The 16,047-nt window shown below is 42.0% G+C and overlaps 1 protein-coding gene across 5 annotated transcripts in view; it reads left to right on the top strand.

Moving 5' to 3' along the window:
• The window catches only part of LOC129520785 (protein argonaute-1), a 32,079-nt gene that overhangs the window by 14,421 nt on the left and 1,611 nt on the right, over positions 1–16,047 (top strand). For 2 of the 5 annotated variants that reach the window (XM_055341988.1, XM_055341986.1), the window contains exons 9-17: positions 581–700; positions 1,067–1,198; positions 1,327–1,460; positions 4,756–4,940; positions 11,192–11,351; positions 11,536–11,626; positions 12,887–13,081; positions 14,973–15,107; positions 15,650–15,751. In XM_055341988.1, the coding sequence (XP_055197963.1) occupies positions 581–700; positions 1,067–1,198; positions 1,327–1,460; positions 4,756–4,940; positions 11,192–11,351; positions 11,536–11,626; positions 12,887–13,081; positions 14,973–15,107; positions 15,650–15,751 (1,254 nt within the window). The remainder of the gene's footprint in view (positions 1–580; positions 701–1,066; positions 1,199–1,326; positions 1,461–4,755; positions 4,941–11,191; positions 11,352–11,535; positions 11,627–12,886; positions 13,082–14,972; positions 15,108–15,649; positions 15,752–16,047) is intronic. The other 3 variants (XM_055341989.1, XM_055341987.1, XM_055341990.1) reach the window with 2 other exon arrangements.

Genomic DNA, 16,047 nt, shown 5'->3' with positions numbered 1-16,047 from the left:
GACGCTATCAGCCAACGGAGACCGTGATTTCTGTGGTCTAAGAGCTTAGTGATCATTTGTAGGTTAGGGCTCAAGTTAAGAGCCATCCCTAGTTCCCCTGGTAGGTTGCAGGGGAGCAACTGAATGCTTGTCATCATTGAAGAGCTATCTACTACCTTAGGAATCCAGTTTGTGTATCTTGAGTTTTTACTATTCAGAAGAGTTCCATGCTGGGTCCTTTGGTAAATAATAATGTATGTTAGAGTTTACTGTTTACTGTGTTTTAGAACTATTCTCAGTCCTTTAAGTGCTTTATTTTATTTAGTCTCCGAACAACCCTATGAGATTGTTACTGTTCTCCCCAGTTAACATGAGACCTGAGCCCAGATCTGGCTCTGGATCCCAATCTGTTAATGACAGAGTGGCTGTATTGCCTTTCGTATTGCACATGGATATTTTCTAACTTACCTGTCTCTGCACAAGAGATTTTGCAGTCTCCTTCCCAGGGCTGACAGCCAAGATCTCCTCCCTTATTGTGGGGCTCTGGGTACAGGATGGACTGTACTCAAGCCAGAGCTACCTGTCCTTCTCGTTTCCTCAGGTCTGTAACATTGTGGCTGGGCAGCGCTGCATTAAGAAGTTGACCGACAACCAGACTTCGACCATGATAAAGGCTACAGCTAGGTCGGCCCCAGACAGACAGGAGGAGATTAGCCGCCTGGTCAGTAGGGCTGCAGAGAAATGTATGCTTGGTTGCTCAGTCATTGGGGCCCCTGGTAGCATAGATGCTTTTCTGCCTTGGCAGGATCCTCAGGAGAACACAAGTCTGGATTTGTTGCCCGGGATTCCATAGGACTGCTCTTGTTTCTTGACCCTGTAGCTACTTGGCTTCCTATTTCTTTTTCCCTCCAGTATTACTTCCCTGTGTTATCCACTCCCACTTACTTCATTTTCCACTTTCCCCCCTTTTTTAGGGCTATTACTTTCCAGCCCCAGCTGCTCTTCAGGGCTTTCTCCTTGGGACCTAGAGGGTGAGCAGTATTGCCAAGCTGCTGCTCCCCTGACATCCCCTTCTTTTGTCTTGCAGATGAAGAATGCCAGCTACAACCTAGATCCCTACATCCAGGAATTTGGGATCAAAGTGAAGGATGACATGACGGAGGTGACAGGGCGAGTGCTGCCGGCGCCCATCTTGCAGTACGGCGGCCGGGTGAGCAGGGTCAGGGCCAGACAACATCTCTGGGGCATATGGGAGGGGGAATTGGATTGTATAGCCAGGGGCTTTTGCCCCTCTACTTACCTGGCTCTACTGAGGCTCACCTGGGCACCCGCTCTTCCTATCCCCAGAACCGGGCCATTGCCACACCTAATCAAGGTGTCTGGGACATGCGAGGGAAGCAGTTCTACAATGGGATTGAGATCAAAGTCTGGGCCATCGCCTGCTTTGCACCCCAAAAACAGTGTCGAGAAGAGGTGCTCAAGTAAGGAGGGTTGGGTTTATGGGTGGAAGGGTGGGAAGGACCCCAGAGCTGCCTACCTTCCCTTACCCACAGGGGGCCAAGATTCAGCTTGTGGTCTCTTCTTTCTGACTCTTGACCCTGCTTCCCTGTGCTTTCTGGCTCAAACTTCTCCCTGTTCTTTTTCTGTCCATCTGTGGTCAGAAATCTTGCTAAGGAGCTGTATTTGTGTCAGAGATGATAATTTATTAGGGCATGAATCTCCTAAGGGAGGCCTGAGTTACTGTTATAATTACTAACATTGGAAATAAATAGTAGTAGTGATGACTGTAATGTTAAACCAACATTCTACCTAATTTTTGTTCTCTCCTCTCATCTTCACTGTGAGTAGGTGGTATTTCCATTTTCAGGAGACTGAGACTCAAAGAGTACCTTGTTCAAGGTTTGCATATGAAGAAAGTGTCAGAGTTGGGATCGAATCAAATCTGAGGCTTCAAAGCTTGTATTCCTCATTGGAAACAAAAGCTCAGTTGGTTCTCTGAGCTGTCCTCTCCCATACACAGAATTTGTTCATTCAGGTCCTAGTGACTTGAATTAGATGAACAGGAGTTGTAAGGGCCTCTTAGCTACCTGTGGCTGAGGGGCTAGGAATAGATGATAACAATGAAGAAAATGGTAGAGCCAAATGGTTTAAAGGAGCATGTTAGGGGAGTAATGGTCTTGAGTGAATGAATGAATAGTAAAGAAATAACTGACCCCCTGCAGTCTTTTTTTAATTGAGATGTTCCAAATACCGCAAAATGTACAGTTTTGTACAGTTGAGTAAGTAGTTCGTGTAGTCTTTTGAAGTGATGGCTTCTTATTCTCTCTGGATCTGGAGTAGATCAGTGCACACCTAGGCTGAGGAAAAGTTGGTGGAGCTGACCACTTTGGGTATTGATGAGGATAACAGCTGTGTGTCCTGGCAGGTTCAGCTGGTCTTGGGGTTTTTATAAGAATTAGTTACAGGATCAGCACCTGATGATTGTGGGAATTCTGACTGCCCTCCCTGTGCATCTCTCCTGTCCCCCCACAGACGCACAACTACCACCATCACATTTCTAGTTTCTTTCAAATGAGTTCCTTTTGTCCCTTTCCTGGGTTTGGGGGGTTTTACCGCCATTTAGGTCAGGCCACTCGTAGCCTTGACCTACTATTGAAGAACTGGTCCTTAGCAATATTGGAAAGGCTCCTAGCCGTCCGCCTTTGTGTCAGCTTGCTGGTAGCTCTGTTCCCTCTGTGCTTCTCTCTTATTCCCAGGTTCTTTCCCTGTTCAGTTCTCTTGAGAAACAATCCATTGTTTTAGCTTTTTTGGGGTACAGAAACTGATAAACCTAGAATCTTGGAGTTGTGAGTCTGTTCATCAGTGATCCTCGGATGCAAGGAGTAAGAATATGACTTGTTCACCTGGGTCAGTGGTACTGAGTTGGATGTTTGATTCTGGGCTAAATATTAAAATCTGGGAGTCTTCAGGTATGGCCGTGGATGAGATTGTCCAGGGAGAATGTACATAGTGAACAGAGGCTGAGAGTAGGAACTGAGAGAAACTGGAAATAGAATGAAGTTCCTACAGGTGTGTGAGGGGATGGGATCCAGAGCACAGGAAAAGGCATCCTCTAGTGAGACAGGGAGAAGTGAAGGTGACTGTGGAGGTGGAGAAATTAGTAATTGGGATTGGATGAAGTCCTAGGGTCAATCCTCAGAATTTTCCTTCTGGCTAAAGAAATTCTCTTACCTCAACTATATCACTTTTAGGAGAGGATTTCAAAATCTTGCCCATTCTAGACTTCTTTCAACACCTGGCCCCCAGCACAGGACACAGCATGCCAAGTGTGATCTAGTGGAGAGAGAAGATTGGGAATACCACTTCCTTTGCAGTAGAGACCCACTTACTAAATCTGACTGATTAAATTAGTTGTTCCTTTATATCCTCCAGCCTCATTCTATTCCTCCCTTCGGATGCAGCCACTGTCATGAAATGTGACCTTCCATCTAATTTATATGTTTTATATACCTACATACAAATGATTTATAAAATTTTTAAAAGATTTACTTACTTATTTTAGAGAAAGAGAGAAAGAGACAGCCCACTGGGTGGGAAGGGGGGTGCCGGGGCAGAGGGAGAGGGAGAGAGAAGCCCAAGCAGACTCCAAAGCTGAGTATGGAGCCTGACCCCAGGCTTGACCCTACAGCCTGAGCCAAAACCAAGAGTCAGATATCCAACTGACTGTGCCACCGAGGCACCCCTTAAGAGATTTTACATTTTATACGACAGTATCATATTGTATTTATCTTGTGTTTGCCTTTTTTATTATTTATTTATTTATTTATTTATTTATTTATTTATTTTTACTAAATATTTGAAGAAATACTTTCTCACTACATAGACTTTTGAATCTATCATTTTGGTATTTATATGCTATAAAATGTCCCCTAGATAATTGCTTTTATTCTCTATTTGTATATTGCTTTTAATCTAAATGTATGATTTTCACAAGTTTAATTTCCTGCTGTTCATTTCAGTCTGTCATCATATTTATGTAGCTTGATTTTTTAAATCTACTGCATGTGTACCCTTTCTTCCAACTTTGTCTTCCTTTCCTAGGGTAAAGCCCTAAAGCCAAAGGAAAAAAGCTTTGTTTAATGATTTGCTCTTAGGAGGGCACCTGGGTGGCTCAATCCATTAAACCATCTGCCTTTAACTCTGGGTCATGATCCTGGAGCCCTGGGATGGAGCCCCAGGTCAGCTCCCTGCTCAGTGGAAAGTCTAATTCTCCCTCTCCTACTCTTCTCACTGCTCATGCTTGCATGCTCTGTCTCTTTCAAATAAAATCCTAATTTTTTTTTTTTTCTATTTGCTGTTAGGCTACAAAGAATCAGTAGGAGAAGAGGGAGCTGATTTTTACTGAGCACTTCCTGTGTTCTGATCACTGTTGGAGCTTATTTTAATATGAGCAGAGACCTTTCTCTCCGGCATTTGCCTGTTGCTACAGACTTAGTGCACAGGAATCAGCTACTTGAGTGGGACAAGGCGGGGACTCAGAATTCCCACAGGTCCCTTCCCTTGGCTCTCTGCCTGTACCATTGAATACTTAGCAAGCTTGATTTTGTCCTACTCAACTTATAAATGTGGTTTTTTATACTGGCTGTGATCATGTCTCATTTATCTCAGAATGTCTCAGTGGCTATCATAGTGCTAGGTACCTAAGATGGAGGCATTTGTTCAGAAGTATTAAAGTGGGACTCATTATCTCCTGTCATGACCATACTTGTGCTGCAGGAACTTCACAGACCAGCTGCGGAAGATTTCCAAGGATGCAGGGATGCCCATCCAGGGCCAGCCTTGCTTCTGCAAATACGCACAGGGGGCAGACAGCGTGGAGCCCATGTTCCGGCATCTCAAGAACACCTACTCAGGGCTGCAGCTCATTATCGTCATCCTGCCAGGGAAGACGCCAGTGTATGGTACAGTTCTCTGGGGACAATGATAATGAAGATAGGACTCCCTGGAGGCTCCTGTGGGTTCTTTGCTCTAGTCAGAGTTCTTCCTTAACATCGGTATTCCTTTTGAAGGAGAAATATTAGCCCGTGTGAGCCATTGAGTTATCCCAGGTTCCGCTTACCTGCTCACACTCCATCCCAGTAACATTTACTGGGGTCCTCTATGTGCTGGTCTTAATGCCAGGCTAAGCTGAGCCAAACACAGATATGGGTCAGTCCAGATTCCTTCCTACCCCTAGGAGGGTGTAGGACATTGTGCAGTATACTCAGGCAGAAATTGTGGTGGTTCTAGAAGTAGTCTGTTGCTTGGGAATGACTTGGACTTTCCGAGAAGTTTTCTTTCTCTCCCGCTTTTAAGAGTAGGTCTGACTATATGTGTGTGTGTGTGTGTGTGTGTGTGTGTGTGTGTGTGTGTGTGTGTGTGTGTGTGTATCTGGCTCAATTCTTTTACTGTTTTCCCAGAACCTCTCCTGTTTGAAAGGAAGAGGTGTCCCTCCACTTTCCTGGTTCAACCCATATATGCTCTTGTTCCCATCTCATCCTGCCACTTGTGGGACTTCGTACCCTTTATCCCTCAAACTTGTTCAGATTCCCCATCCAAGAGTACATTACCAGTCAGGCCATCTCCTTTACCTTTTGTCTTCCTATTTTTTTTGTTTTTCTTCATCATACTTTTTGAAAGAGTTCTCCACATTTTCTAGACCCACTTCCTCCCTAGCTGCTTACTCCTTTCATCTGTCTTACCTCTGACTTTCTCTGAAACTTCATCCACAGAGACCCATCGGTGACCTTTCTCACTTCTCTTGATTTTCTCTGTCTTGCTTTATTTTGTCATTACCAGATATGCTTGGTATTTTTCCAGGTTTCTATACCCTGCCTTCTCTATCTTTATATTCTAGTGAAATTTTCATTTATTTCAGTTGCTTAAAGCCATCACCTCTTATTAATATGTTATAATGTATTATTAAATCTTGGTCCAACCCTTGACCTCTGCCACTCCCATCTGTCCCTTTGACCTTTCTTCCTTCTATAAGCATTTATTTATCACTTACTATGTGTGAAACACTATGCTAGGTCCTAAATACATTGGTGAAGAAAACAGATGTAGTCTCTGCTCTTATGATGTGTTTTGGTGGGCAACTCTTTTTTTTCCCCTACCCCTTTCCCCCCCACACCCCTGGACAACTCTTTAGTAGCTTCTTTTCTGTCTTTATTAGTAAGCTTTTGTCTTTACGTCTTCTGTATTTGGCATTGTAATTGCTTCTGGGTACCTTCACCCAAACTCTGGAGGCAGTCTGTGTTCTCTTTACTCCATCTCCACCTTCTTCTCTTTTACAGTCTTAAGATATATTCTCTTGAATAAGAAAGATTTCTCATTTACTGGATGAGACCTTTTGTGACTACTCCCCCAAAAAACTTCATTGGATGAATTCACAAAATAACAATTTTTCAGCTTTATCTTGTATTGTTCCCTTTGCCACACATACTGGAAACATCACTTGTTCTGGAATTAGAAAGAAATGGATTTTAGTCCTGGCTATGCCAGTTTATTAATACAAATTAGCTAACCTTTCTGAGTCATGAATTAATTATATAACAAGCAACATCTAACCCAGTGCCTGGCACATCTACATGCTTATTTTTTTGCCTGTGCTTTCTAGTCTCTGGCTTTGCTTACATCATTTGCCTTTTTCTAGAATATCTTAAGTACTCTTCTTCTTATTGCCCATATTGCCCTTAAAATTCTATCCATCAGGCCTCAATCTAAATATACTTATTTCTGGAAGCCATCTTTTACCATCCTACCTAGAGGATAAATCTTTCCAGATTCCTTTGGAAATTTTATCAGGCTGTTGATCAGTTGCTGCCTTCTTTTTTTTTTTTTTTTTTTTTTTAATTTTTATTTATTTATGATAGGCACACAGTGAGAGAGAGAGAGGCAGAGACACAGGCAGAGGGAGAAGCAGGCTCCATGCACCGGGAGCCTGACGTGGGATTCGATCCCGGGTCTCCAGGATCGCGCCCTGGGCCAAAGGCAGGCGCCAAACCGCTGCGCCACCCAGGGATCCCTTTTTTTTTTTTTTTTTTTTTTTTTAAGTTGCTGCCTTCTTTGATATTATTTTGAGTGTCGAGTAGATCTTCTTTTGCTCTGAAACCTTCTTCCATCTGCACGTATGAATCTAAGGTAAAGCCTTCCACTAACGTCATACTCAATAATTGATAATGGAGGGAAGTTGATTAACCTCCAATCCATGTCTCTAGGCCTTTAATCGATATCCTTGGATGCAAACTAAGGTTACTTTTTAGTACTGCTTTGAGTAATTATCTACATTTCTAGTTCCTTTCATTAAAGGGAGAATCCATTATTGGCTTACCTGGGGAATACCTTACTTTGCAGTATGCCTGAGGAAGGCAGTGCTCACTCAGAGATTTTTTCCCCACCCTGGGCTCAGTGATGCTTTACCTCTGTCAGGTTTCAACCTTGATCAGAAACCTTGGGTTTCTTCTACTTACATTCTCTTCCTTGATTATATACCACTTGGACAATGAAGACAGTTGCCTAGGAATTAAGCCAGCAGATTAGAAGAATCTAACTGCTCCTCTTAAGACCCTCACCTTGCCTTCTTGGAGGCCAAACAGAGCAAGATCCAGTTGCATTGTGGTTGCCCTGAGAGTGTAGAAGGGGACAGTGTCACATTTGTCCATTTCGGATCCGGTGCCATATCTCACCCTGTGCTTTATATTTAACTCTTTCCTCTCCACTAAATCGGTACTATTATCCTTTTTTTAAAAATAACTTTTTATTGTAGTATACATCTAGAAATCTAGAGTATCTAGAGTTCAGTTCTGTGAATTTTTACAAAAAGTCACAGCAGGGTGACCAGTACCCAGTTTTGGGAGCAAAACTTGACCACCACCTCCGGCTTCTAGTCACTACAGCTTCCTATCAGTGGTAATCACTTTTGGCTTTTAGTGCCATAGATTCATTTTGACAGTCTTTGAAATTTATGTAAATGAATCATTTATTATGTACTTTTGGTGTGTCTGGCTTTGACTCAACATTATGTTTGTGAGTTCATCCATGTTTGTTTAGTTGTAGTTTGTTAACATTATGTAACATAATTTAGATGTTTATCCATTCTATCAATGCAGATACATTTGTGTTGTTTCCAGCTTTTACTGTTTTTTTTTTTTTTGCTTTTACTGTTTTAAATAATGCCTCTGCACATATTCTTATACATATTGTTTGAGCATATATATTTTCATTTCCATTGGTTGTATACCTAGGAGGAATTTTGAGTATATAGTTTACACTTCTACCAGCATTGTATGTGAATTATAGATGCTTTACTCTTACCAAATTTGGTATTGTTTCTTTCATTTTAGCCATTTTTATGGTGTCTAGTGATACTGTGTTGTGCTTTTTGTGTGTGTGTTCCTTTTTTTTTTTTAAATTTTATTTAAGATTTTATTTATTTATTCATGAGAGACACAGAGAGAGGCAGAGACATAGGCAGAGGGAGAAGCAGGTTCCTCGCAGGGAGCCCAATGTGGAACTCGATCTCAGGACCCTGGGACCATGCCCTGAGCCAAAGCAGATGCTCAACTGCTGATCCACCAGGGCGTCCCATGTGTTGTGCTTTTAATAGAATTTCTCTGATGATTAATAAGTTTGGTGTCTTTTTATATGTTTATTGGCCATCTAATTGGCTCTTTTGTAAAGTGCCTGTTCAAGTCTTTCCCTTTTCTTTTTGTTGCCTTAACTACCTTTTTCTTACTGATTTATAGGTGATTCATTTCTTACTGATTTATAATTCCTTTATTTAATATGTACGTGTATTATATATACATACAGAAGATATACATACATATATCTTCTCTGTGACTTGCCTTTTTACTTTCTTAATGGAGTCTTTTGTTGAACAGAAATTTAAAATTTTAATGTACTCCAATTTGTATAATATTTTTTCTTTATGATTAGTAATTTCTGTGTCCTTTTTAAGAAATCCCAAGATCATAAGATACTAGTCTATGTTTTCTTTTAAATAAATGTATGTATGTGTTTTGACCTTTCACATTTGGAATTAGTCTGTCTCTTCCAGAAACTCTTGCTTTCTCTGTCCCCTGGCAGTGGTTCTTCTGCTTGTGCAAAGCTTAGAATCTCAGCCTCTCGTCTACATCTAGAATTAACAAAAAGCAGCTGCAGAAGATAGCTCAACTTGGTGAGATTCTCTTCCTCTCTGGAGTTTTTGCCTCTTTAGTTCTTGTCTCAGCACCTCTCTGCCGCCTTCAAAAGATGATTTCTGTATTTTGTCTGGCTTTTCTGAATTTTATCTGCAGAAGCATTGGTTGGCCACTAACTACTCTGTCTCTCTTGATAGTGGAAATGATCCTTTAAGCTTTTTAAATATGTTCAGGTCTCTCTCATCGAAAACATACTAAATCTTTCATTGATCCCACATCTCCACCTTGGCACTTTGTATCAGCAAAATAGTTTTTGCCTCTATATATTAATTTCTTCTGTAATGATAAATTCAGAGAATATCTCTGGGGCACCTGGGTGGCTCAGTCAGCTAAGTGTCTGACTCTTGATTTCAGCCCAGGTCTTGATCTCACCATCATGAGTTTAAGCCATGCATTAGGGCTTCATGATGGGCATAGAGGCTACTAAAAAAACAAAACAAAGGACATTTCTAGTCCTTATTTTACTAGATCTCTTGGTAGCATTTGACTTAGTTGAACACTTGTTCCTTGAAACTCTCATTTTCCTTGGTATTCATGATACAACTCTGTCTTCCTCCTAGTTCTCTGGATATTTCTCTTTTGCAGACTCATCTTCTTAATTGTTCTGCAAATGCTGGGGGTTCCTCAAGATTCAGGTCTAAGCCTTCCTCCTTTCAGCTGTTCTCTTCCTTGATGATCTCATCAAGATCATGCCTTTAATTACCCTCTGTACAAAATATCTAACATATTGGCATGTCCTTTCAGACTGCTTTTGCACTTTGAACTACTATTCTCATTACCTAATTGACATCCTCACTGGGATAACCAAAAAGCACTTCAAACTCAAAAGGTTTCAAAAATAATTTATGACCTGTTTTATTACAAAAGCTAGAAACTTGAAATTTATCCATAAAAATTCTTTTTCCTTATGTATATCATCTCTGAGTCCCTTAAATCTCTATTGAACCTGTTTGTTTCTTTTTTTTTAATTTTTAATTTTATTTTATTTTATTTATTTATGATAGTCACAGAGAGAGAGAAAGAGAGAGAGAGGCAGAGACACAGGCAGAGGGAGAAGCGGGCTCCATGCACCGGGAGCCCGACGTGGGATTCGATCCCGGGTCTCCAGGATCGTGCCCTGGGCCAAAGGCAGGCGCCAAACCGCTGCGCCACCCAGGGATCCCCTGTTTGTTTCTTTCTATCTTAAGTAACTGTCTTCTTAGTACAAGCAACCCTCAGTTCTTGCTTAGGTCAGTCTGATAGCCGCATTCTTTCTCTTACACCATGGTTTCTTTACTTTCCTTTTTTTTTTTTAATAATAAATTTATTTTTTATTGGTGTTCAATTTGTCCTTTACTTTCCTTTTTAGTTACTTTGGCTTTTCAGTTTCTCTCTCTCTCTCTCTCTCTCTCTCTCTCTCTCTTTTTAAGATTTTATTTATTCATGAGAGACAGAGAGAGATAAAGACAGAGAGAGAGGCAAAGACACAGGCAGAGGGAGAAGCAGGCTCCATGCAGGGAGCCCGACATGGGACTCGATCCCGAGTCTCCAGGATCACGCCCTGGGCTGAAGGTGGCGCTAAACCGCTGAGCCACCTGGGCTACCCAGCTTTGCAGTTTCTCAAGCAGAACTCCTATCAGAGTGCATTTTTGCATGCCGTTCCCTCTGGTTGGAATGCCCCAACTCCACCCCTCTTCTAATGATTTTCCACCACTGGGTTTCATTTTTATCATTATTTAGTCCTTTCCTGACTGGGTTATTATCCCCTGATATATGCTCTCATATCTTCATGAAGTTTTTTATTGTAGCATTTATCATTGTTGTACTTCTCATGATTTTTAGATTAGTCACTAGACAGTAACCACTATGATTAGGGACTCTATGTTTCTGGTTATCATTGTATTCTTACCTTCTTATATCCTGCGTGACATCTATCCGGCATTCAGTAAATATTTGTTGAATGCACTAATTACTTCTCTCCCTGCTTATAGCTGAAGTGAAACGTGTTGGAGATACACTTTTGGGAATGGCTACACAGTGTGTGCAAGTGAAGAATGTGGTCAAGACCTCGCCTCAGACTCTATCCAACCTCTGCCTGAAGATCAATGTCAAACTTGGTGGCATTAACAACATCCTAGTCCCACACCAGCGGTATGAACTCTGTTGCCCACTTGCCCCGTCAAGCAAGGTACCATGTCGGGGATTGTCAAAACGATAGGACTCTGGCCAGGCAGAGTGAATCAGACACAAGGGAGAGATGACCAAAATGGGTACTAGATGGTGCCAGGAAGAGAAGATCCAACTCCTCACCATTTGTTTTCTCTTCTTTGTTTAGCTCTGCCGTCTTTCAACAGCCAGTGATATTCCTGGGAGCAGATGTTACACACCCCCCAGCAGGGGATGGGAAAAAACCTTCTATCACAGCAGTGAGTGATACTCTCCAGCTTCTTCTTAAGGTTCTCATTTTAGCTCTGAGCTTCGAAGACTGCACATAATATCCTTCCCTCAGCTCTGATGCTTGACCCCTCATAAAAACTTTTTTTCTAGCTGATCATTCCCATTAACCACTCCCTTGGTATCTTCATTAAACTAACTCTGTATGGTATCTGTTTTTCAGAGAGAGCAGTGAGAGTGTAGGCGGTGGCCAGAGACTTTGACCAGTCTCCATCACTCTTGCTCTGTGTTCAGATTTCTCTCTCTCTCTCCATGCCCACTTTTGGGATATAGGAAAGACCATATCTCTTCTCTGAAATCCTTTTTAAGGTGGTTACCTAGTTGCTGGGACTGACTGTTCTTTCCTCTTCCCCATCCCTACCCCTGATCCATCTAATAGATTAGTTGTCTTTCCAATCCGTCTCTGGCTTCTCTGCTCCCCATCCCTAGGGGCTTCTGAATTGCTAGGGATCAGGCCTTTCTTCCCACTTCTCTTTTCTCAACCCTCACATTTCTCTAGGCAAACGGGGCTAATCACAGTAAATGCAGGTAAATACTATGCTATGCTTATCCTTGTTTTCCTTGTGGCTGTCCATCCTAGGCTCTGGCCACGTCCCCTTTAAAAATGATATTACTCCTACCTCCTGCAGGAACACTCTTCATTGTGATTACTGCGTAGATTAGTACTTAAATTGAGAAAAGGACAAACTTGTAGCTCTTTGAGTTGGTAGTGCCAGACCTTCACATTACCCTCCTGCAAGGGGTAAGAAAATCGAACTTACCAAGTACTTACTGTGGGCTAGGTCTTATGCAAGGTGTTTTATTTTTTTTAATTTAATTTTTTAGAAGATTTTACTTATTTTTTCATGAGAGACACAGAGAGAGGCAGAGACATAGGTGGAGGGAGAAGCAGGCTCCCCGCAGGGAGCCCAATGCAGGATTTGATCCCAGAACTCTGGGATCATGCCCTGAGCCAAAGGCAGATGCTCACCCATGAGCCACCCAGGCATCCCTGCAAGGAGTAGCACTGTAAGCAGGTGGCATTCTTATCTATTTGAGAGGAAAAAGAATATCAGATGGATTAAATAACTTCTGCATGCATGATAGAGATTGAAACCAGGACTCATTGTATCCAAAACCCTACTAATTTGATTGCATAGTTTTCTTGCTAAGAAGCCTTCTCCAAATCCATATCCTAACAGTGTTGGGAGGGTGGAAGTTCTGGAGGCTGATCCTGCCTCTTTGATTGTTAGGTGGTAGGCAGTATGGATGCCCACCCCAGCCGTTACTGTGCTACTGTGCGGGTGCAGCGACCCCGGCAGGAGATCATTGAAGACTTATCCTACATGGTGCGTGAGCTGCTCATCCAGTTCTACAAGTCTACCCGCTTCAAGCCTACCCGCATCATCTTCTACCGAGATGGGGTTCCTGAAGGCCAGCTCCCCCAGGTAGGGCCCAAAGTAGGTGAAGAAAACCTTCACATTGGGGCCAAAGGGCCTAATGGGTGCAGAGAGTACTGCTCCCTTTTTTAAAGCTATTGGCATTGGGAGGTGGTACTTTGAGAGCTTTGCTAAATGGCAGTAAGGCTTAGGAAGAGACATCACAACTGAGAGGTCGTGTGCACAAGCATCTACAGACCTTTCTTATAACAGAAGACCCTCAATGCCTATTTACTCTTTGGTTCATGTTGAAGACTGATTCTTTAGACCAATAGTTCTCAAAACATTAGCATGCTTCAAGATCACATGAGGAGCTGCTTAAAATAGTTTGTAGGCTCTAAGAATTTCTGATTCAGTTAGTCTAGGATGGTCCCTAGAATTTATAGTTCCCTTTTTTTTTAATTTTTTTTTTAAGATCTTATTTATTTGACATAGAGACAGAGCACGAGTAGGGGGAGCGATAGAGGGAAAAGGAGAAGCAGGCTCCCCACCGAGAAGGGAGCCTGATGTGGGATTTGATCCCAGGGCCCCAGGATCATGACCGGAACCAAAGGCAGATACTTAACTGAATGAGCCACCCAGGTGCCCCTAGAATTTGTAGTTGACAAGTTCCTACATAGGTGATGCTGCTGGTCTGGAGGTCACACTTTGAGAACTACTGCTGTTGACCTTCCTTCAGAATGTTCCTCCTATTCTTTGTCCCTGCCAAGTCTTCATATTCTGTTGTTTAGAGTATATAATGAACTGGTCTCCTTGACTACCACTTAATATTAATACAGCTGTTATTTATTGAGCACCTCTTATGTACTATGAATTGTGGTAAGCACTTCATATGTGTTCTACTTAATGGTTAGAAAAACCCTATGAAATAATAATTATCCCATTTGACAGATGATGAAACTTGAGGCTTGGAAATGTTAAATGATATCTTCAGTGTCAACCAAACTAAACAATGGTGGAACTGGGATTCAGACAAATTGGTGTGATTTGAGTTTATGCTCTCATCCATTTCTCAGTTTTCTCTAAGTCATCCAGTCTTCCCTAAAACAGCAGACAAATTTATACTATCATTTTTCTGTTCAGGAATGTCTAGTAGCTTCACATAGTCTTAGGTTAAAATTCAAACTGCTTAGCAAAGCAATCAGGAGTTATTAAGCCCCTACTAGGTTTTTTATACTTTTATTTAATTAATCTGTTACACTTTTCACAACAGTTTTGTGAGGCTAACTTTAGTAGATGTGGAGAAAATGAGACTTAGGAGGGTTAAGCAGCTTGCTAATAGGAATATAACTGGATAAAGCTTGGGTTTAAACCTAGTTCTAATTGATTTCCATTCTGTCCATTTTCTACCATACAGTTTTGACTCCCTATATCTGACTTCTAAGGCCACAAGGCAACTATTGCATATGGTTAATTACTTGTGGGTTCTTCTTTAGCCCATTTTCTTATAATCCTGCTTCTTTGTAGGACTGAATTCATCTACTCCCTCTGTACCAATTCCTGAACTATGTGTCTGCTCTTCTTTGGTGATCTCAGCACTGTCTGCTCTTGGAGCTCAGGGGGAATTCCTGTTATCCTCCTGATTCTGAAATTGACCTTACTTTGGGCATTGTGATATTAGTGATGTCTGTGTGCTTTGGTTCTGTGTCTTTATCTATAGGAACCAGGTGAGTGTTCTCTGCTGATGCCAGCCTCCCAACCAAGGTTTTTTAGCAACATATCATGGCAACTGAGTATAAGACTAATTTTACAGGAAGGCTCTGTCATCTGTGATGGTTGGGTATCAGCTTATAAAGAGACTGAGCAAAAAGCCATATACAAATGGCAACCTCCTAGTTCACACAGATGTGACTTAGGAGAAGCTATATGTCTCTTTGTCTCCCTTCTCACTCGTGCCTAGATCCTGCACTATGAGCTGCTGGCCATTCGTGATGCCTGCATCAAACTGGAAAAGGACTACCAGCCTGGGATCACTTACATTGTAGTGCAGAAACGCCATCATACACGCCTTTTTTGTGCTGACAAGAATGAACGAGTGAGTAAGAGATTGAGGAAGCCACTCATACCCTTATCCTGTCTCCCTTCTCTTAATATGGAAAAAGCCCTTGAGATAAATTTGGGGATTTAATCCTTGGTTTGTCTATTGTCTCTGGCCCCTTCCCCCCAGCTCTTGTCCTTCCCTTTTTTCCTTTTGTCCCCTCCTGCCTTTATACTCCAGCTCCTTCATCCTAGCTCCCTCGCCTATAGACCCTTCTATAGACCAGCTCCCAGAGAAGAAAAGGGAAGTACTATTTATTGAAGTTCTGTTATATGTCAGACACTGTACGAGGTGTCTTCCTCACAGCAGCCCTGTGAGGTAGGTATTATTACCTCCAGTTTAACCTCAAAAAAGTTAAATGACTTGCTAAAGTCACACAGCTAATGAATGGTAAAATCAGGTCTGTGTGACAGTAGCCGCCCATTATTTTAATATCTAATACCCTCTAGGAACAGCAACTTCTGCTTTACTTTTGAGATTCTGGTGGGCCAGGCAGACCTTGGGATCTTGGGATCTTGGTTGTCTTTGTCTCTATACAGATTGGGAAGAGTGGTAACATCCCAGCTGGGACAACTGTGGACACCAACATCACCCACCCATTTGAGTTCGACTTCTATCTGTGCAGCCATGCAGGCATCCAGGTAGACAGACTATGTCCAGGGGTTTCCAATGGGTCAAAAATGAATTGATTATTCCCATTGTCTCTAAAATATATCAGGTGTCACTGAGGGCATTCAGAACAGGATTATTCTCTTAATAAGCTCTTAGCGTATATGAACAGAAGTACATTTTGAGCATCTTAGGCAGGATTGCCCATAACAAGGGTATTTTGTGACATAGGTAGCTTTGTGTGTGTGTCTTCCAACCCACCCACACTCCTTTTTTTTTTTTTAAAGATTTTATTTATTCATGAGATGCACACACACACACACACACA

This window comes from Nyctereutes procyonoides, unplaced genomic scaffold, assembly GCF_905146905.1.
Source record: "Nyctereutes procyonoides isolate TBG_1078 unplaced genomic scaffold, NYPRO_anot_genome, whole genome shotgun sequence".
Lineage (NCBI taxonomy): Eukaryota > Metazoa > Chordata > Mammalia > Carnivora > Canidae > Nyctereutes > Nyctereutes procyonoides.
The sequence above is the reverse complement of the archived record's forward strand: the minus strand, read 5'-3'. Positions and strand labels throughout refer to the sequence as shown.